The following is a 23,719-nucleotide window of genomic DNA, read 5'->3' as shown; positions in this document are numbered from 1 at the left end:
AGGCGCCCTGACATTTTAATTTAAATACTATGAGTTCTGGGGGCGCCTGGGTAGTGCATTCAGTTGAGCCTCTGACTCTTGGTTTTGGCTTGGGTCATCCTGAGATGGAGCCAGCTTGGGATTCTCTCTCCCTCTCCCTCTGCCCTTCCTGCTGATTCGCATGTGTGCGCTTGCTCTCTCTCTTTCCCTCAAAATAGATGTATAAGTCTTTTAAAAATAATAAATACTATGAGTTGAACATTTTTTAAAACTTATTTATCTACCAATCACTTTAGATGTAGCAAGAGTTCAATTATATAGGGGGAAAGACCTTAAAAATTAATTAAGCAGTCATGAAAGCTCCCATTAGGATAGTGAAGAACTGACACTTCTAACAAGCTGCTGACACCATTTTAGAGAAAAACAAAACTAAAAATTAAAAAGGACTACGAACATGGTACACCTAGAAAGAGACTAAAAAACAAAAAATCTAAATTATTTGGACCAAATCACATGTCACTGTTTATTTTTTCAACCCAGGCTTTAATTAACACAGGCTGGCAACAGTGTGATGACCCAAAAAGGGACCAGAAAATTATATACTGATCATGCTACACATTATTATACTAAGAATTACCATCATTACACTTAACCAGAAGAGAAAATCCACCATCTAACCAATGAATATTAAGCAGGGTTTTTTGTTTTTGTTTTTATTTTTATTTTTCTATTAGTAGACTCAACTGATATAAAGCCAATGGAAGATGAAAAATTCTTCACAGATCTATTAATCAATATACTTTCTTTCTGAAACTACCTAAGTATTACCCAAAAACACTTAAATGGAGAGTCAGGAGTATATCTTATCAAAACAACCCCTTCTCAAACATAGTACTCAGTGATATTTGGTAAAGGAATCTTTTAGACTAGTCAGACAAAAATAACCTACAGGAAATTAAGTTAAAAGGAAAAATGTATTTATGTAATGTATTTATGAGAAATACATTAATCTTTAATAACACTTTTGCCCTTGGGGCGCCTGGGTGGCTCAGTCTGTTAAGCGTCTGCCTTCAGCTCAGGTCATGATCCCAGGGCCCTGGGATGGAGGCTTGAATCAGGCTCCCTGCTCAGCAGAGTCTGCTTCTCCCTCTCCTTTTGCCCCTCCCCCCAACTAGTACACATAAACACACAGTGGCTTGTGCTCTCAAATAAATAAATAAAATCTTTTAAAAAAATAACTAACAGTTCTCCCCTAAAGCAAAACAGATAATTAAAAATCACCAGAACTAGGAATTTTTCAAGCTATTAGCTCTAACTCTACTAAGAAACCACAGGGAAAAAAAAAAAAAGAAAAGAAAATTATATAATCACAATTACACATCAGAAACTCCCAAGATTAACAAAGGAAACGGGAAATTATACTAGAGGGAAAAAGTTGTAACATAATTTTTTTTAAAAAACTCTCAAGATTTATGTTTTACTTTTGATTTATACTTTGCACTTTCAATTTATCTGAAGTTCACAGAATTCCCAACACTACCAACAAAGAAATTATACCACAACATAAAGATTCTCCTAAAGATGTAGAAAACTGTTCAGTTTCCCCACCTAGTTTTCCTTATTTATTTATTCCACATATTAGCTACACATCAGCAGCACAGCAGCTGCTTTTGATGTTTACCTATTCTGCACCTGCTCCAAGGAATTTGAACCATGCAGGGCGAAAACAAAAAAAAAAAAAAAAAAAACAGACATACACACAACCATGTTGACTGGTCTGTTTAATTCATTACCACTAATCACAAGTGGTCCTTTACAGCTGTCAATAAAATATATATATATGTATACACACATACAATATTATGCCAATATTTCCCTAGTCCACTTCATTCTCCCAAATAACTATTTTATACCAACCTCTCTTCCCCAATCTCCCAACATCTCCCCCACCTCCACTCTCTGCTAATGACTTTGCTTCCCATTTCACCGAGACAACAAGAAGCATTCAAAACTAAGTTGCACATGCTCTGACCACCACATCTAACAACCTACCTACATCTGTATATATCCTTTTCCCTCTGGTTACTGTGGCTACTCATATTTACTCAATCTCTTCACTTGGTGCTGGATCCCATCCCCTCTAGCCTTGTACTCAAAGCCCTTGCTCCAGCAACTGCTTCCTTTTCTCTCCTTATCTCAATTGTCAACTCTCCCTTTCCACTGGTCACTTCCCTGTTAGTATAGTATAATAACATGCTATATAATCTCTGCATCTGTGATAGGCAGCTTCTAAGATGGCCCTCAATGATCAGTGCCCTTCGTATTAACAATTTTAGAATGTGCCCTCCTACATTTAAATTTAAGTAGGATTGGTCTGTGTGAACAATATGCAGAAATTACAGTGTATATTTCCAAATTAGGTTACAAAAGACACTAGCTCTCTCATATGACTGCTTCTATCTCTTTCTCTCTCTGATCATGAGGCCTCAGTATGGCCACCCATCAGTTACACCTATTCTGGCTCCATGTGTCCACAGCCTAAGAAACACAAAACCCATGGCTATTCTGTAGGTTAAGTGGAGAACTAAAGCTGTAACCAGGCATACTTATCTCTGGATCTGTCCAAGAGAGTGTGTGTTTGGCCCCGGGTACTGCCTATGTGGGCTCTGGTCCTCATAACCATACCTTCAGCAGGGAAGGCTGAAAAGGCAGAGAGAGGCAGGACATACAATACAAACTCCGTGTACCCCAGGATTCAGGTGATCATTCCACCAACTTGTACTCTATCATAAGCATGTTAACTAATCTCGTATTTTTCCCCTTGCTTTTCTCCATGTATTTTACTCTTATTTAATAAACCATGTAATATAAGCATTTTGTCCATGAACCTTTTCTCCTACAACCTTTGGGATGGCTTGCCTTACTCAGGAGTCTACCACTGCATTAGGATAATTTGCCACATGACATGGGTCTTTATCTGACTCTAGAAACAGAATTTGACAGTTACTCACTTTCTCTGCTTGAAACATTTTCCTTACTTAGCCTCTGGGTCATTACTCCTGGTTCTCCTCCTATCCCATTGGCCATGTGATTTCCATCTCCTCTGAAATGCTAGAACCACCTTACTACTCCCTAGATAGCATACCCAGTTTCACAGCTTTAAATAACATCTACAGGCTGATGAGTCCCAAATTTTTATCTCTAGTCCCAAAATTACTAAACTCCAGACCATTTAAAACCAAACTTTTACTATCTACCTCAAAACCTTTTCCTCTCTTACATCATTGCAATGGTCTCCGAAATGCTTTCCGATTCCCAACTTAGACCCACTTCAGTCCACTCCCAACCCAGCAGAGTGATCCTTCCGAAACATAAATCAAATCATATTAAGCCTCTGCCCAAAATTCATCCATTACAGTCAAATCTAAAATCTATGACCTGCAAGGCCTTACCTGGTTTGCTCCCATCTCTACCCCCACCACTCACCAGCTTGCTCACTTAGTTCCTGCCATGATATAAACACTCCAACTGTGTTCCCATTTCAAGATCTTTACACTTGGTACTCCTTCCTCCTAGGGTGCTCTTTCCCCAAAGAGTTGCATGACTTGCTTCTTAACATCCTTCAGGTCACTGTTCAAGTATCACCTTATTAAAGAGGATTTTCCTTTTCATCTTTTATAAATACAAACTTCCACCTGCCCACTCAACCTCCCCACCCCAACCCACAGCATCTCCCATACTGCTTATCCTGCCCTATTTTTCTTCATAGTTCAGACTATGACCTGATATATATTTATTTATTGTTTTATTTTTTCATTGCCTGTCTTACTAGATATTAAGCTCCATGAGGTCAGCAATTTCTATAGTTTATTTTACTTGCCTAAAATCTTCAGAATGCCTAGCACATAGAAGGTACTCAACAAACATGACTGAAAAAAATAAGTGAATGAGTAGGATGAATAGGCGACATTTCTATAGTGAGCCTTAGCAGCAAGAAGTGCAGCTTTATACGACGGCAAGAGGGTGCTGGCTGAAGCAGCACAGGCTCTGCAGGCTCCTAAGCCCAGCAGACTCCCAGAACTATTTGGAAGAAGGGCTGTAACACCAAAAGAGCGGTAAGGACAAGGCCACAGAAAAACTGTTCTGCGGTGATTGTGGCCCTGCAGGAAAAAATTAACTGAGAGGAAGAAATAATAACTTTACCAGAGAGAAACCTGAAAGATACCCTCTCGACCAAGTGATAAGTAACATCACCAGTAATGGGAAAAGTTAAGTACTATGTGCTTCTTAACAGGATACACTGAAAACACAACATAACTTCTGTGGCATTTCTGCCAAAAGCATGTCACCTGAATCTAACCATGAGAAAAGAAAAAACTAGTATTAAGGACATTCTATAAATGAACTGGCCTGTATTCTTCAAAAATGCCAACGGCATGAAACGCAAGGACTCAAGAAATATTCTAGATTAAAGGTGACCAAATAGACATAATGACTGAATGCAATGCATAAATCTGGATTTTATTTTGCTAGAGTGGACATTATAGGGATAATTGGCAAAATGTGAACAGAGTTAGTAGATTAGATAGCTGAATTCAAACAACGCTAAGTTCCTGACTTTGATAATTATATGGTTATGTAAGAAAATGCCCTTGTTAAGAAATACACACTGAGGTATTTAGTGGTAGAAGGGGACGTTATGTCTACAGTTTATTCTCATAAGAGTTGAAAACAAAATTGTTGTATCAGAGAAAATAAAACAGCAAAACGTTACCATTTGGGAAATCTGAGTGAAGAGTATATGGGAATTCTTTGTAGTACTCTTAAAAAAGTTTTCTGTAAGTCAGAAATTATGTCAAAATAAAAAAAATTTTTAAGTGAAAAAACAAGCAAAAAAACCTAACAAAAGAGGTTCAAAAATAATTGGGAAAAGTATTTTCAATATATTAGCTTCTATTTCAGATTTTAAAAAATAATCTCTCTAAATACTCAAGTTTAAAATTAAAAATTATATCCACAAAAGAAAAAACTATGTATCACTAGATTCAGAATGTAATTTTTTAAATACATTATCTACCAGGCTAACATACTAGACTTTTCCCTGTATCTAAATTTCATTTGAAACAAATGCCATTGAGCAAACTATCATAACACTGATTTTCAAAGAAATACTGTGATTTCCATATAGTATTTCTATTTCAGTTATTTAAAACACATTTTAAATTAACATAACCCGAAAAATAACACCCAGGATACTTTGAGGATTCAATATGTCCTACTTCAACTGAAAAACCATGAAATACTATAGAGAAACTTTACAACAGTACAAATGTAAAAGAGCTGATTTTACTTATTTATATTCAGTGTCAATTAGCTGTTTCAAAAAGGAGACAAAACAAAGCAAAATTACCTTCATGGACTGTAATGCCACAATTGTCACACTGAATTATTTCATCAGCATCCTCGCTATTATCTCCAAGACAAACACAGCAAATCAGAATGTGGTCCATTTTTTGAGAACTCCAGTTTTGACTCTTCTCAAGAATCAGCGAGTCCTAATATTAAAACATACCAGAAAATCACATATTTAAATTAAAAAATAATTTTAATAACTATAATCCTCAAAGTTGTTTTATGCATTTCTAAAATTATGCTGCACTCTCCATTATTTTAGTAATTTAGTTTGAAATTTAGTAATTTCAAAACACTTGAAAAGTCCATCTCTTTGTCAAATGACCCTCTAAGCACCTTTTAACTTTTCATTTTCTCTGCAAGTTCCATATTCTCCCTCCTTTAAGAAATCAAAGAGCAAGCATACAACTGACGACTCTTCATCTGCTTTGCCATTCTGGATTATAGTCTGACCCTTAAACTAGAAGAAAAGAAAAATCAACCCCCAGGTAATTATTAATCCTACAATGGACTTAAAAAGTATAAGACATGGTTCCTACACTTTGGAAGCTTATAATCCTGCCTTAAGGGAGACAAGACACACATATATCAAACAAGAAAAAATCAATCCAAGATAACATATAAGCAAATATGTACGTGATGGCATAATTACAGACTCTATACTCCTTAACTGCTGAGGAATTCAGAAGTTTCAGGTCATCAAACTACTGGATGATAGATCCAAGAGAGCCTGCAAAGGCATATCTGTATATACAGGTACAGAAAACCATCTAAAAAAGGATCCAGGTTGTCTAGTTGCTAAAGCGTTAAGTATTCTATTAGGTTTGTATCAAGAAATATCTAGTATAGGGTGCCTGACTCAGTCGGTTGAGCATCTGCCTTCAGATTGGGTCATGATCCCAGGGTCCTGGGATCGAGTCCCACGTTGGGCTCCCTGCTCCGCGGAGAGCCTGCTTCTCCCTCTGCCTCCCTCCCTCTCTCTGTCTCTCATGAATAAAGAAAATCTTAAAAAAAAAAATCTAGTATAAACTGATAATAAAGATATTGAGCTAACTATAATATAAAAGGAAAAAGGAAGACATAATAAAGATAAAATTTCAAGAAGGAAAAGAATTTGCTTTGTTTAAACTGCATTACAGATTTAAACTTGAAATGATTAACAATATAATGATTCTTATATTATTAGACTGGGCATTATATAAGATAGCACTTGAGTTTATGTTTTCATTTAAGAACCTAACCACTTTTTTTATATTCTTTTAAACAGACCAACATCCACAGGTAACATGTAGAGTCATCATTTCATAGCAATCTGTAAATGACATCTGAATGACATTTGAATGTCACATCAATAACATTTTTTTTTAAATTCTGTGTTATACATCTAAACTTGCAGATATCTGTAAAACAAATCAGAAAAGAATGCAAAGTCAACAAGGAGGTGGTGTCCTTGCTCTAGAGAATCCTAGTACTATAAAATTGTGTATTTTGGGGTGCCTGGGTGGCTCAGTCGTTGGGTATCTGCCTTCGGCTCAGGTCATGATCCCAGGACGCTGGGATCGAGCCCTACATCGGGCTCCGTGCTCCTCGGAAAGCCTGCTTCTCCCTCTCCCATTCCCCCTGCTTGTGTTCCCTATCTTGTTGGGTCTCTCTCTGTCAAATAAATAATAATAAAATCTTGAAAAAAAAAAAATACTTACCTTTAAAAAAATAAAATAAAATTGTATATTTTGTTTTTTTTTTTTTTTTTTTGCTCCTCTTTGTTAAAAAACCAAAGTAGTTTGTGAGCTTTGGACATGAGTACCAAATAAAGGTAAAACCTTCCTAAAAAGAAAACTCATGGTTTATAGTACTTTCGTACATTGAGCAAAACGAAAACCTACCCAAATGTTCACCCCATTAGCTATGCTTCAAATTTAAAAGCATTTGACTTAAAGTCTAATGTTCTTGGGTTTCATTCTCAGTTCTCATTTAATAACTGTTGAACCTCGAAGCAACAGTTTTCTCATCTGTAAAATGGGATGGCAAAAGCAGTAACTACCTGATGAGACTGTTGTGAAAATTAAGATAATTGTATGGTAAAAATGTTCCTGAGATATACTAGGTACTCAATAATAATGTTCATTTCCATTCTCCTTTCCTAGTTCTTTGTAGGTGGTTCAAGAAGAGGAATATGAGCTGATCATTTATTATACTGAGGAATCTTCCTTGGAATCCCCCCAAAAGTTGTGACCCTCAATAAGTACTGCTACTTTAAATATTTTCCTATGCTAAGTCCCAAAAGACTTTTTTTCCAAAATACCACATCTAGGTTAAAAAAAAAAAAATCACAAACTAGAAAAAGATCTAGCCAATAACCAGAGTTTGATGATTGACAGGCTACTCGTGTAAAATGGGTTCTGTCAATACTTTTCTGGTGGAATTACAACGAATGAGCCCTTAAAAAAAGGTTTGCCCATGTGGGGAACAAGTAAATTTCTATGGATCAGAAAAACAAGCATTAATAGGTAGCTCTAATTCCATTATTTCCCTGTTCTTCCATTTTGCTCAGAAAAAACAATAAATGTCTAAATTGTGTATCTGTACAATTTCTCTCTACACATACTATCATTTAGAGGCAGAGAAAACAAAATCAACTGGTATTTCTGGGATCCCCATCATTTGAGACTCTTACCAGAAATGTAATGCAAAGAGAGAGAAATGGGGGGAACTTGAGCCCCACCAAATAAATGACTGACAGATAATGCTTCAGTGGGAAAATCTTAGTAACACATTCTCTTAAAAAATTATGTTCCAAGTTGTCTTTAATACATCAAATAAGGGTTTGAGCACACTTATCAGAATATAAAAGCAAATTTAGTAACAATTTTTATCAGCATATTTCTGAAGATGTGTATCATTTTTTTAGCTTCTGGGCAAAATAGTCAAGCTAAAGTTTTTACCAAAAAATGTATTATTTGAAAATATGGTTTTTACATAAAAATAAGAATTGGGAAAGTAGGTTTTGAATGGCACAAGAGTATCACCTAGGATAGAACTTTAATATTATGTCATAACTTAATGGAATGTAAGGGCAATTAGAAGAATAAATGGGGCACTACAGTAATAAACCAATGACTATAGTAAACTAATTCATTTTTTCCCTTGGGATTTAAAATTTACACCTAAAATGATATTGTCCATGGGTTAGTGTTTATTTATGTAATCCACAAAGATGATTATAAATAATAATATACAACAGGGTAAATTCTAAGTTTTATGTGTGTTTAATAAAAGGGAATTCCTGAACACTTCATGCAAAACAAGAATTAAAAGAATCCTATTGCTCTGAATATGAGAAAAACTTACTACACCAAAAAGTTTGAGCAATAGGTCTCCAAGTTTTTAAAGAAAATTAAATTCTCAAGAATCTGAAGTAATTTTTGTACAATATTTCGAACTATCTTTTTATGTATTAAAGCAGTTGTTTTAAGGGCGCCTGGGTGGCTCAGCTGGTTAAGCATCTGCCTTTGGCTCAGGTCAATGATCCCAGGGTCCTGGGATCAAGTCCTACATTGGGCTCCCTGCTTGGCGGGGAGTCTGCTTCTCCCTCTACCCTTCCCCCCTGCTTGTGCTCTCTCTCTCTCTCCAGTAAATAAAATCTTTAAAAAAAAAAAAGCAGTTCTGGGGTGCCTTGGTGGTCAGTCGGTTAAGCATCTGCCTTTGGCTCAGGTCATGATCCCGGGGTCCTGGGATGTAGCCCCACCATCAGAGAATTTGATTCTCTCTCTCTCTCTCTCTCTCTCTACCTCTGCCCCTCCCCACTGCTTATTCTCTCTCAAGTAAATAAAATCTTAAAAAAAAAAAAAGCAGCTGTTTTATTTTGAAATGTATAAAAAGCAATTGATACTTAAGTCAGAAACCCCAAATAGAAGTGGCTATTTATAAATTTTGGCAAAAATTTTAATTACCAAAAATCAGATGACAATCGCCATTTCTTCACATCCATTTAACATCTAATAATCCATTTAACATAAGAGAGCCTTTTATGAAAAGAAACCAAAAAACTTCCACCTGAAAATTTCTACTAAATTATCTTCTATCAAATATTAATCCTCAACCAAAGCTCTAGTTCCAAAGTCCTGAAAATGTGAACCATACTCTGAAAATGCTATACACCCATCCCCAAAAGATTTACTTCAGAAAATGTGAACCATTCTCTGAAAATGCTACACACCCATCCCCAAAAGATTTACTTCAGAAAACCAAAAAGCAATATAACATCAGTTAATCTCAAAAGCATCAAGATAAAAGTTTGAAAGTGGCATATAATGATACTCCAAGGGGATTGTTCAGACTGCACTAAATTCAAAAAATGTCATTAATTCTATAGGCCAAGGAAAGTGTCCATATGTAGAAAATGTAGGTTTATCAAATGTCCAATTGTAGAACAGCAGTTCTCAATGTGTGGTCTATGGGACTCTGCTTCATAGGGTCCACAAGCTAAAGGCTATTTTCATACTAATACTGAGGTTGTTTGCCTTTTTCACTCTCTCTCATGCATTTATGATGTAGTCTTCCAGAACTATACAACAGGGGATAGGGTCATCAATCTGACAACCTGTATGCTTCTGTATGTCTTAATTTTTGAAATTCCTCAGTTTTAATTTGAAATGGTAAATAACAAAAGCTATACCCTACAGGGTACCTGGGTGGCTCAGATGGTTAAGCATCTGCCTTCGGCTCAGGTCATAATCCCAGGGTCCTGGGATCGAGTCCCTTAAGAGTCAATAAAAGGCCCGCGCTCAAAAGAAAAAAATCAAATTCCCTAAAAAACTTCAAAATTATTAAAGCTTCTGACATCACTTACATGATGTCCAACATCATTTCCCTATAAAAGCACTTGACGTAACAGCCAAGAAAGTTTGCTGTTTATAAACTAAATATAATTCAATTATGTATTTCTAAAACCACACTTTCAGCTATCTCTACTAAAAGCAGTACTTGAAAACCTAAAGTAAAAGAGAAAAATAAAACTTCAAATATAATCAAATATATCTGTATTAACTAAAAGATAATTGATACCTTAATGCCAAAGTATCTACCTAAAATGACCAAGAAGATTAAGATACAAACAATGGCCATAAAGCAACAAGAATTACCATTAGTCATCTTTTTTACAAAATCAAGAGCATATGAACAGGAAATTTAGAAATGTAAGATAAAATAATAATCCCGATTATTGTTTATTAAAATTTGTCATCTAATTTGAGTGACAAATAGAAGTAGAATCATCAAAAATTACTGGTGTTGGGGAAAACAGTTACCAAGATTTCGGGTAGAATATTATTGAGTTAAAATTAACTTTCTATCAGTTCTTCTGCATTTCTGCAGAAGGTAGAACAAAAGGAAAATTAACATAAATTAACAAGAGAGATTAATTTAGCTACTGTAAGAAGAAAGTTCTGGACAACTTTATGGAGGCACATTTCCAAGAAATGCTCTGGAATCACATTCCTTTGGGACTTAACCTAAATATATGAAGTCCCATTATTTACTAAAGTCTCTCCTGGTAGAAAAAAACCTGAACAGCACATGTGGCCTTCCAATGCATCATAAAGGACAGTCTACAACCTCCTAAGCAATATTTTATGTATTACAGATTATTAACAAATGGATAATATGTATACATTTTACCTGGCAAATTCCTAAACACCTGCAGGTATTCCCCACACCATCACATAAAATCTAACTCTGCCTTTATCATTAGCCAGCCTACTTTTGTGAATGTCAGCCTAATAAAAATGAAGAAAGTAATGCTGCCAAAGGTAATCTTATTCAGTAGATATCGACTACTAAATGCTATAAAATAAACTGGATACAAGCCTACATCACATATGAACAACTGATTTTTCCGTATTTCTATTTCCCTAAATTGGCACTGGGAATATGGAACTGTTTGTGCTACAGCATATAAATATTGTATTATATTCCAAATGACAATTTCCCGTTACCTAAAGATAAGAATTTAGATAGATAGCACTGGAGGCAGGCAACATTCTTCATATGAAAGTGGATAACCTAGAAGTTAACCAATGTTTATAATATATATATTTATTATAACCTGCTGTTTCATCACTACTGACATATAAGCCCCTCAGAGCCTGTTACTTATTATTTTGGCAAGAAAAAAATCACCAAGTTTTTAAATGAAACTTACTTAAAATAGGTAATCACTGCTATGTAAAACTTGTAAGTAGAAGAAATGTAAAAGAATACAGCATAGAAGGAAAATCCTTCTACCAGTTTAACCTTTTTCAATGATATGAAAAAACAAAAAATAAGTGCTTGCTAAAGAACTGAATTTCTGTGACGACAAATGCATTAACAGAAATGACAAACTTAATTATTATAGTTCTACATGTTGATGTAACAGGTACATCTACATGTAAGACGACAACTCAATCTTGCTTTTGAAGAAAAACATATACATAAACACACAGACAAAGAGACACAAATGTGTTTGACTGAAGAATCTTGAATGTTGCATCTTGGGCCCAAAGGACAAACCTAACTTTCGGTAGTAGAACTTCAAGTGGAAGAACTGAGTCATTACTGTAGTTTTAGGAAAGAAATGTTTGTCTTATGATAGGAGTGTTTGATTTTTCTTTTTCATTTCTTTGTAGAGAGAACTTATTCACTAAATATATGTAAACATATAGTTCTTATTTACTCCCATACATTTAAAGCAAAGACTTGGTGACTATTCAGATGATGAGTGCTACAACTGGTAAAGGAATTAACCTTAAAATCAATCTCTAAAAGTCTGAGGCAATCATTAAGCGGTTTGTTGTCCTGCTCTAAAGTAGTCTAGAAGTCTAAATTTTCATGTGGACATAGCTAAGTTGAAACAAAGGTGACCTCTGTTTTCATACTCCACTCAGCACCATTCAGCAGTCCTATGAAGAATGGGGTGAGAGGACAGAAAGGGGAAAGGAAAGGAAAACTACCATATTCCTAGTCTATGGATGTAAAAATATTTCTCTAACTACAAAGACTGTGAGCTCCTTGAGGACGGTGATTATGAGCTCCTTGAGGACGGTGACAAATAGTAGATACTCAATAAAGGCTGGTTGGACCAAATGAATAAATGTTACAGTTAGGGCGCTCATTCACTCCCACAGCTGTCTATAAATAGGATTTCAAGGAAGCTACTTAATATAATGAGTAGAATGGTTTAGAGAAGAATTCCCTTTTCCCCAGACAGACAGATATCATAAAAATTGGGTTGATCTACCTCATTACTCTTGCTTTGAGATAGTGTCAGGCTATCATTGGTCAGTTCCTCATCATCAGCACTGTTTCTGCTAAGAACTTTACTCTTCTTCTTCTTGCAACCCCCTTCACTGGCAGGGCTGCTATGATCTTCATCATTGCCTTCATCATTCTCATCCTCATCACTCCCACTTCCCTCATCTTCATCATCCTCATTGTCTCCATCACTTCCTTCTTTCTGAGATGCAGATCTCCCCTTTCTCTTTACTACAGTAGGTCGCCAATCATTGTCATCTTCACTGTCATAGTCATCCATATCATTCAGCTCTTCCATGGATACAAAATCCAAAAGTGGTCGATTTCGACGAAGGTTCCACTTTTTTGGCTCACTGACTTGTTCCTCTGTAGTGGTTGTCGTAGTGGGGACTGAAGGAGATGCGTTAACAGCAGGAGGACTTGTGGCTGGTGTGGTGGAAGCAGCAGAAGCAGCCACAGCATCAGATACTGTTGCTTTTTCTTTATCCTCTCTCTCCTTCTCTTTCTCCTTTTCTTTCTCCTTCTCTTTTTCCTTTTCTTTCTCTTTCTCCTTTTTCTTTCTAGGTCTTTCTCCATTCTCTTCTTCCTCCTTCTTTTCCATTTTAATTAACTGTTTTTCTGATGACAGTATTTCTTCCTCTGCAGAATTTTTAAGTTGTTCTTCTTTTACTTTAATATCTTCATTCAGTTCTTCTTCTAAAATATTTTCTTCAGAATCACTACCGGAACCTTCTCCACTGTCCTTTGAAGGATCTTCACTTCCATTACCACTCCCTTCAGAATCTGTTGAAAATATGAGAAAAAAAAACCACACATATGTATATACATACACACACACACACACAACGCTGACACAAATGAAACCACCAAAATTTGTGAGTAACTTGCAAAACAATATAAACAAATTTAAGTCAAAGAATGGTAGACATTCCCAACCTGATTAAATAATAAATCAATGAAGTTGGTATAATGGTTCTAATTCAATATAGCACTAATGAAGATGAATAAATGTAACTCTAAATTAAAATATGCTTTAAAAAGAGGAGCACTATTTTGTGTCAAATGGCTCATGCTATATTTGGTACCCTAGAAACAATCTTTTTTTCTAAAAGTAAAGGTGCTTCTTTTTAAATTGGGCACTTGATTTTAACTTAATGATATAATACAGACCAAATTCTTCTTCTCTTCCATCTTCGTTTCATAAACTGTATGAACTTACAAGCGTTGAGTCACATTCAGAACAAGAAAAACCTGGCCCAAAAAACTTGGTCTCATTTATTTTACTCTTTACTCAGCAAAAATGAACACAGGTTATTTATGATAGTCAACATCCCTTACATACTAATCAATTTTAGGAGTATCAAGTTCACAGGTGAAAGGAGACAGCAGCACTGGCACAGTAAATGGAAGTTGCAAGAGCAGTTATCAATTTTCCTGCTATCAGGATACTGTTCATATCAATTAGAGCCACCTAAACTTTCAAAAATTCTAGGCAGTAACTACGACACCCCCCAGAATGAAAGAAATTAATAATTTTTTAAAAACGAATCCATCTTGGAAATGAGCAACCATGGTAGTCGCTAAAAAGATAGGCTTAGACTATTAAAAAGTTCATGCAGAACTACAAGCTTTCTAGCAAGTTTCTTCCATTCCTGCCTAGGGCAGCGCAGGCCATCTTGGCCCAACACTACTCAGTAACCTTCTGATCCTCTTTACACCTAATCAAATAAATAAAAATCTAAAATCTGAAATAACAAGAAGGAGAAAAAAAAGGAAGGGGAGCTTAAAGAAGAAACAACTAGTCACAGTCAGGTCATGGTCAACAACTATAGTAAAACCTGTAGGGTGATACATTCTTTGAGCCTATAACTAAGAAAAGGATAATAATAAAATGGTGAAAAAAGTCTATTGTTTCCACACCATTTTAATTTCTATTAACTCAACCAGCCTTAGCTACTATAATTAAATGGACATTAAAAGTAAAGAAAGTTAAAAAAAAAAAAAAGTAAAGAAAGTTGCAATTAGTATCTGGTATCTAAAATATCCTAAAAATCCTTTACAAATGGCTAAAAGACAAAAAAAAAAAAAAAAATCCTGCAAGTTAAATCGATTAAAAATACAGACTAACATACAATAGATATTGACTGGCCCTACAAAATAATTGTCAATCTCAAGATTACCACGCAGGAACCCACAGCTTATTCAAAACTGTTGTGAAAAAACACTCTCATCCTAAACAATCTTAGACAGGACACGAGAACAATATCATATAGGTCAACAATACCTTATTTGAAACTTATGGAGCCAGATATCTTTCAGAATTTTGATTTTGTTTTCAGATTTTAGAAGGGAAGCATGGTATATACACAATATATTACACTTAAAAATCTCCAGTGAGATCTATGGCACTATCCTATAATCAAACACATTTCTGCAGTGAAAAGTATAAATATTTACAAATATTTAAGGAAACACTACAAATAAACTATCATTTCCAGTTAGGTTTTACCAAAAACAAGTTTGTACCAAACTTAGGAAACATCTTTGGATTTGTAAGCTTCTTGAATTTCAGAGTGTGAATCCAGTATCACCCACAACTAGGTAACTTCTTTTCAGTCCAACAGTTATACAAATCATTAAGAAAATTATGATTTTTTTAAGACCACTCATAATTAAACCCAACCTACCAAGAAAAACTACTTCTGGTAAAAAAAAAAAAAACAAATAATAATCAACAATTTCTAGATATTTTTTAGATAAGAATCTAATAAATAATAAGCAGAGTTGACCAAACACTTCTAAGGCAAAAAGAGTCTCTATGCATATTGACTACAGAAGACTGGAACATCTTGCAAGCAATGGCATAATTAAGAGAGATAATTTTTAAAGTACCTAAAAAGGGGTGCCTGGGTGGCTCAGTTGGTTAAGCGTCTGCCTTCGGCTCAGGTCATGATCCCAGGGTCCTGGGATCGAGCCCCACATCAGGCTCCCTGCTCAGCAGGGTGTCTGTTTCTCCCTCTGCCTCTCACCCTGCTCGTGCTCCCTCTGTCTCTCAATTAATAAAATCTTAAAAAAAATAAAAGTACCTAAAAATTATTTCTAAAAATTTTTTCTAATATATATTTCTAATAATTTTTACCAATGAAAATAACAGTAGATATAAAAGTTAGAATAACTGGGGCACAAATGTGGGTACCTAATCAAAACTGAGACCAATCCAACTTCACTATTACTTGGTAAATTTTGCAAAATGTTAAGAATTGTTATGATTTTGTCTTGGTTTTTGTTGCCAATGCCAATCATTTTTAAAAGTATGGGGGTGGGGGGCACCTAGGTGGCTCAGCCAGTTAAGCAACTGACTGGTGATTTAGGCTCAGGTTTTGATCTCATGGGTCAGGGGATCAAGCCCCACGTGGGGCTCTGCACTCAGTGGGGAATCTGCTTAAGATTCTCTCTCCCTCTCCCTCTGCCTCTGACTCACCCTGTGAGTCTCTCACTCCCTCACTCACTCCCTCATCCTGACTCCCCCTTCCCCTGACTCACATGTGAGCATGCTCTCTCTCTCTCTCTCTCCTCCCCTCAAAAAAATAAATAAATCTTAAAAAAAAAAAGTATGGAGAAACTGATACTCTTTGATTGTTTTTGTTTTGTAATCATATCTGAATAGAAGAAATCTGAAAAGAAAAAAAAATTTAAATGCTTTACATCTGTTAACATATTATTAGATGAATCTGAAATTTTTCCACAAATCCAAATCCTAGTAGCTTACCCAACCCTTCATTCTCCAAATATAATACATTATCCATACTCCAACTGCAGGCATCAGGAATATATCAAATTTTATCTTTGATTTCTGAAAAATAACTTCATCTGATTAGTCATCACTTCTTTTTGATACATATGCACTTGAGGGATGGAGATAAACAATATTTAGTTACAAGCATAGCTTGACATAAATGACAATGAAAAAATCAGTCTTTGGCTGTCTATAATTCTATTTTTGTAGGCTACAAAGAAAAATGTCTTTATTATTACAAATTCAAACTGACTCTTGTGTCATGGTCCAAATCCATCACTTTTACATCTTTTTTTTTTTTTTAAAGGTAATAAGACTAGAGAAATAAGTCAGATACTTCAAATAAGTCAGATGCTTCTTAGCATTAGAAGAGAAGTAATTCTGGGGCAACTGGGTGGCTCAGTTGGTTAAGCATCTACCTTCGGCTCAGGTCATGATCTCGGTCGGGGTCCTCGGATCCAGCCCCGCATCAGGCTCCCTGCTCAGTGAGGAGTCTGCTTCTCCCTCTCCCCTCTGCACCTTCCCCCTGCTCCTGCTCGCATGCTCTCGATCTCTAATAAAATCTTTTTTTAAAAAGGTAATTCTAACTCTACAATAAAATTTTTTCTTTAGAAAAAAATTAAAATTGAAATCCCTCCTTCCTATTCAGTTAAATAAAAGATATCTTTCTCAAATATACAATATATCAAAATCTCTCCAAGCAATAGCTATTTCAACTAACAGAAGTTAGGGAATTTTTTACAGATACAGAATTAAAAAAACAATCTTCAAGAATTCCTTCACAATATTCAATGCTTAAGTTTTCCCCATGATAAATATTAAACAATAAAATAGTATTTAATTCAGTTTTATTTTAGCTTTGCAATATAAAGAATCACCTTTGTCTATCAACCTTAATTAACAATTCCATTCATTGATCTAGTGCAATAGTAATTACTATTTATAAATATACACAATACCTAATAGATTACCAGTCTACTGGTTATTCAGTTATCACCTTGGGGCCATTTTGACTAATCCTGTATTTTCTCTTTTTTAAAAAGCCAATCAGTCAACACAACTCATCCTCTACTCATCATCTCTAGTTCCACTGTGTCATTTAACATTTTCTGAATAAATCCAGACCAGTGGTTCTCAAGTAAGAACAATTTTGAATTCTGTCCTAAAGAGAACACTGGCAATGTTTAGACAATGAATGATTGCCATGAAGGTGGGGGTAGGGGCAGGAAAGGAAGATGATACTGGCAGTTAGTAAGCAGAAAACAGATGCTGCTAAACATTCTACAGTAAACAGGACAGGCCATCATTACAAAGAATTATACAACACCAAATGCCAATAGTGCCGAGATTGAGAAACCCTGGTCTAGCAATTAAGGCCTTAATTTGACCTCATTATACTTGCCCAGATGCATCTCTTTTATTCTTTTACTCAATCCTGATTCCAAAGTATAAGTATTTTCCAGCCTCCACACTTCTAACACTTAATATATTGTTTCCCTCACCTAGATTGCTTCTCTTTCAGTTCCGAAGTTCAACTGTTACCTCCTCAATGAATTGTTCTAGATAAATCCAGTCTAAAGTAGTCCTATCTCCTTGACTTGAACTATACAAATAATCAATCATGCTTTGTATTATCTGTTATTTTACTTATTTAGTTATTCTGATATTTCCTTGTGAATTCACCATAATATCCAGCAAAGTGCTCTTAAACAAAACTACGTATCATCAATGACCATTATCTTGATCCACTTAGCCAAAATTAGATTAAGTACAAAATACTACCAAAGCAAAGTCTCAGCATGACTTTTCCAGCTAATTTTCTGGCGATCTGGCCTAATTAAACAACTATGGATCAAGATCTAAAGTTAATCATCTTACTTTGGCCAGCAGGTTAGAGGGGACACAGCACTGCTATTTTGTCTTATTTAATAAAAGTCATATATGCACTCATCTTCAAAACCATTCCACTTACATATCAGATAACTAAATGCAATCTATCCTAACCCCAATTCCAGGACCAAGTCTCAAATATAACCACTTAAACTAGGTCGAATGATGAAACTGCCAATAATCTAAAATTGGTAATTTCATATGGTTCAATTTAAAATCTCCACATAATGTTCTTCTGGTGACTATCACCATAATTCTAATATGGTTGCACTCTGTCCTCAGTCAAAAATGAGAAATCTAGGGGCACCTGGGTGGCTCAGGTGGTTAAGAGTCTGCCTTCCACTCAGGTCATGATCCCAGAGTCCTGGGATCGAGCTCCACACTGGGCTCCCTGCTCAGCAGGGAGCCTGCTTCTCCCTCTCCCCCTGCCCCTCTCACAGCTTGTTCTCTCTCTCAAATGAATAAATAAAAATCTTTAAAAAAATGAGAAATCTAACTCTAATTTCACATTAAAGATAAAAGAAAAGATGATCTATTTTCAGTTTGTACTTTTCTAAAGTCAGAGGCTTTTAGTTATTAACCATCAAAAATCAATCACTTGACAATCTTATTGGCAGGTCATTTTTTGAGCAATATTTATCTTTTTCTATTTTATTATCTGAGAAACACATGAATAAAATTATGTTTATCTGCAAAGGTGTTGAATATCTTTCAGAAGTCTATATTCTTAAAGCCGAAGAGAAGTAGAAGTTTTGTAGTCGGAATTTCTGATTTCAAAATGAAGAGAAGAAATTGATGCACAGAATCTTGTCAACAAAAATTAAGTCCAACCAATCTAAGAGAGTCAGTAGTTCATTCAGTAAGTCATTTCTAGACATTGTTTTGAAAGAAGCTTTGCTCAGACAGATGATTAGCTACTATTTCTCCACCTCCAGTTTAATCTAGTCACATGTAGGTTTGGGATTCCACAGCTCTAACATGACTGAAAACCAGTGATAAGTCTAATGTTTTATTTCATGTAAGAGTCCAACTACCTCAGGCAAAGAAAGGATTCAAACAGGGAACACTGGTAATCTACAGTAAGCCACGTTAGCTATGGAGGACACCCGATGCACCTTAACCAAGAATGGAAAATAGGATTCAATTTCTATTATTAACTATTTTAAACAAAATCATTTACTACTATAATCTCCCTTGCAGTAACATAACAAGAACTACACAGCGCCCAAGGAAGTAAATTACAAATAGAGCAGACTAGCTATGATGACAAGAGGGAATAGAAAGTATGTATTTTTTAGTGCTTTGAAGAGATTTTTTTTTAAAAATTATCAGCCTAACAAAACTCATCCTCCCACTTTTCACACATAATTGATAATTCCCATCAACTCTGATTAAGATTAACAAGGTCAGGAATCTCCACTTAGCTTGATACCAAAAATTATCTTGAAAAAGCAGTTTGTATCATTAGATTGTTTTAACCTTTGTAAAGAGAAGTGATACCTGTGAATGACTATAACTCAGTAAACAAAAAGAAAAAAAATCTACAAAGTCAGGATTTATTGTCACAGAAACAATTACGGAATACTTAAAGATTAAGCTTCGGAGTTTTTTCATAGTGGTATTCAAATGAGTCGTAACTTCTGAGACCCAGTAACTACTGTAACTGTTAACAATCTGGACCAAAACTAAATTCTAACCAAAAATATTATCTACCAAGATTTTCACCAAGAGAACTTAAAAAGTTTTGGCTCCTTTCCCTTCCCTTGCTTTCCTCCTTTGGAAGTACCAAACATCAGTAAGTTGACTAATAAAAGGGAGAGAAACTGGCTGAGAAGCAAAGGTTAAAAGACAATTAATCAAGATAAACTTAACTTTTTATTGTTGGGAATGACCTCAATTAGTCACAACATCCAAGTAGTTTCAGTTTAAGGTTACATCTATTTACTTTTAGGATTTCTGCAGCAAAAAGACTGTTAAATTTTGGAGTCAAAAGACAAGGATTTACATCTATTATGGCCTAAGTGACCTCATGCAAGTTCTTTGAACTCAAGTGCCCTGTTATCTGTAAAACAATATCTCCTTCACTAAGCTATTAAAAAAGTTAAATGAGATTATGGAAATAAAAAGTTCTCAGTAAATCACCATGCAAATTCTACTTGTTGATGCTATTTAAATAACAGAAAGGCAACACAACCTTATTTCATCTCTTACCATCCCTAGCAGAAGTTAAAAAAAAAAGGGGGAAAGGAAAGTTATGACTAAGCACAGAAAACTCTCTGGGGGAACACTTAAAAATTATTAAAGGGATGAAACTGAAGTGTCTTTATTTAAACTTCCATCAGAAGGGGCAAAATTATAAGTAATTTTTATTGTACATGTGTGTTTTAGTATTTTTCACATAAAATGTGCATTCTCAGATTCCTGCAATTAAACTATATGTATATACCTATATATGTGAAGTAAAATAAACAGAAGATACCATGGAAAACCGTCCGTATTTTTCTGTTTTCCAATCTTGTACAATGTGAACGTATGACTTTTAAAAGTTTGTTTTTAAAATCACAAAATATAATGAGTAAACATGTATCTTTGTACTTCAGAGAGTTTTGAAAAGCCCAATCCACAAAGTCCAACACCCACCACAAAGTACAACTTTTTACTCTGGTCACCTTTATTCTGGTAAGGGAGCTAATAGACAAAAAGCAAAACTCCCCTCAGAGGGTGCCAAGTGATCTGAATAGAGAAGAACCCTGCTTAAGGGCTGTTCATGGCTCACATTACTCTCAGGATATTATTTGACTTCCGGATATTTTTTTCCTCTATCCATAAAATAAGCTTAAATTATTTTTGAGTAAAGAACAGAGAAAACACTTTGGTATCTATAGTATAAGTTCTTTTCTGCCTGCTAATTATCTGAGTATCAATATAAACAGAAGCAATGATAGGATCTAGTGAAAGGATCTTCGGGAAATGTGAGAAATCAAACGGACAAAATAAATGAAGTTTATGTGCTTTAACTTTAAATTGGCATTTTAATCAAAGCCGATTTTTAAAAAGGGTCTGAAAATAAGCCCAACCTCCAGAAAGCTGGGAAAAGGGGAAGAAAAGGAAACATTTACCTGAGGCATCTCCAACTTTAAAATCACTGTCATCTGAACTATCATAATCGAGAGCTTCTAGCAGAGAAGCTGCCAAAGGCTTCACCTGCCTCCTCTTGGAGCTGCGATCCACTGTTAAGAGAAAAACATTACATCGTCATTAATAATCACGCCAAACACAAAGGACAGCTGTGATGCTAAGGGAAGATACAGATGACCTCGTGCAGGGAATCTGTCTAATTCAGTTCTCAGCAAAAAGTGTAGGAAGCTTGCTTGGGTGGGCACACGGGCTGGGGAGGGCTGGCCAGCAGCAGAGGCGGCTCCAGGCTGGGGTGTGGCAAAGGCGAACCTAGGCCAACCAAAATCAAAGCTGACCCCCGTAACATCCTCTTAAGTTTCTGCGACTCGTTCATAATCCCTCAGACACGGAGACAGTCAACAGAAAGAAAACGCTAAGCCCAGGTAATGAAAGAAGCCTTGGTTCATTCCCGCAGACTGTGGAAGGGAAGCGCCCACGAAAGGTCCAGCTTCCAGCAGAACCTGCCACCCCCACCCTGCTCCCACAGGCCCTGACTTCTAGAAGGGCTGAAATGCACCTTTCTCCCGGCGGAGGCCTCCAACACACTTACTAAGGAATCCGTGAGGTGGTCGTTTGGAGGAGACCTAGAGAGAGGCTGCGAGAGCCTTGGCAGCGCTGAAGTTGGGACTGATACCGCGGGAACAAATCCGAAAGATGCTACTTAAAATCGGCGGCGCCTCCGACCGGGCCCGGGCGCCTAGAAAGCAGCGCTGAGGTCCCCTCCCGCCCCCCACCCCGCCCCCTAGTCCTTGCCGAACCGGCCCCGGCCGCTCGCGCCCCTTCCCACGGCGCTCCAGTGCCAGAGGCTCCCTCAGGCCCGGGCAGCTCTGGGGAGTTAATTTCCTCCGTTAAAACTGTTAGAAAAAAATAAAAGAAAGAAAAACTTTATTAGCCTGCACCAGAAACAACAAAAGACCCAGAATTTTCAAAGTCCGAGGTCGTTTGCCTGAAACAATAGAGAAAGCAACGACCCGGATACAGCTCGGAAGAGAAGGAAGTGAAAACACACGGCAAAGCGGGCCCCTAAGAGCAGCAAGAGGCCTGAGCGCGTGCGCCAGAGTTGCAGGCGCTCTCTGTCTCTCCTGCAGGAGGAGCCGAACAGAGCCGAGCGAGAACCGAGAGAGAGCCGAGCGGAGCCGAGTAGTGACGAGCGGGAGCAGAGAGCCCTTCCAGGCCCTGAGCGGTTCTTCTCACAAATCGCTGAGGCTCCACCCCCCGCCCAAATCCGTGGGAGGCCAGTGTTTGTTCCTGGTGTTTGTTTCTTAAGGAGTTACTCGGAGTACACTTTACAGAGAGAGGCGTTGCTAGCTTAAGTTACTACCAAAAACATAAATAATACGGATAGCAACATTCTACCTGCTGCCTCTGCAAATTGCATGGCTTCAAATACCTTGGAACGTGCGAGTATTTATTTCTTGAAAGAGGGAAATGTGAGAATCGCATTAGACTTTGATTGCTGCTTTGAAAATTACAACTGTGGGACACCTGGGTGGCTCAGTCGTTAAGCGTCTGCCTTCGGCTCAGGTCATGATCCCAGGGTCCTGAGATGGAGCCCCGCATCGGGCTACCTATTCCGCGGGAAGCCTGCTCCTCCCTCTTTCACTCCCCCTGCTTGTGTTCCCGCTCTTGCTGTGTCTCTCTCTATCAAATAAAATCTTAAAAAAAAAAAAAAGATTACAACTGTAAGAGAGGGAAAAAGCATTAATTTAGTTATATTAATTAACTATTAGTACAAGGAGTGTACTGTGGGTAGTCATTTTCATATAAATGAAACACAGTGTTTAATTTTACTAAGAGAATACATCTAGGGGAAAATACCCCATTTCACAAGTATATCGTGTATTACCTCAGGATGTGTGTCCACATGAATGTGAAATAATGCCTTGCATTGACTTAGGAAATTTAATTTTTTTTTTTAAAGATTTTATTTATTTATTTGAGAGAGAGAATGAGATAGAGCATGAGAGGGGGGAGGGTCAGAGGGAGAAGGAGACTCCCTGCCGAGCAGGGAGCCCGATGCGGGACTCGATCCCGGGACTCCAGGATCATGACCTGAGCCGAAGGCAGTCGCTTAACCAACTGAGCCACCCAGGCGCCCAGGAAATTTAATTTTTAAGATGAATTTTTAAAACCATAAAAACTCAGGTCAGTATGTACAACTGGGTATGGTAGTCC

At 36.5% G+C, this 23,719-nt stretch overlaps 1 protein-coding gene across 4 annotated transcripts in view; it reads right to left on the bottom strand.

Moving 5' to 3' along the window:
• The window catches only part of PHF14 (PHD finger protein 14), a 196,217-nt gene extending 173,971 nt beyond the window's left edge, over positions 1 to 22,246 (bottom strand). For all 4 annotated transcript variants that reach the window (XM_021689509.2, XM_021689511.1, XM_021689510.1 and 1 more), the window contains exons 1-4: positions 22,095 to 22,246; positions 21,487 to 21,597; positions 12,668 to 13,464; positions 5,390 to 5,534 (exon numbers count right to left, since the gene is read on the bottom strand). In XM_021689509.2, coding sequence (XP_021545184.2) covers positions 5,390 to 5,534; positions 12,668 to 13,464; positions 21,487 to 21,597; position 22,095 — 1,054 coding nt within the window. In that variant the 5' untranslated portion in view covers positions 22,096 to 22,246. The remainder of the gene's footprint in view (positions 1 to 5,389; positions 5,535 to 12,667; positions 13,465 to 21,486; positions 21,598 to 22,094) is intronic.
• Positions 22,247 to 23,719: the final 1,473 nt, after the last annotated feature.

This window comes from Neomonachus schauinslandi, chromosome 12, assembly GCF_002201575.2.
Source record: "Neomonachus schauinslandi chromosome 12, ASM220157v2, whole genome shotgun sequence".
In the NCBI taxonomy this organism is placed as follows: domain Eukaryota; kingdom Metazoa; phylum Chordata; class Mammalia; order Carnivora; family Phocidae; genus Neomonachus; species Neomonachus schauinslandi.
This window is presented reverse-complemented; position numbering and strand designations above follow the sequence as displayed.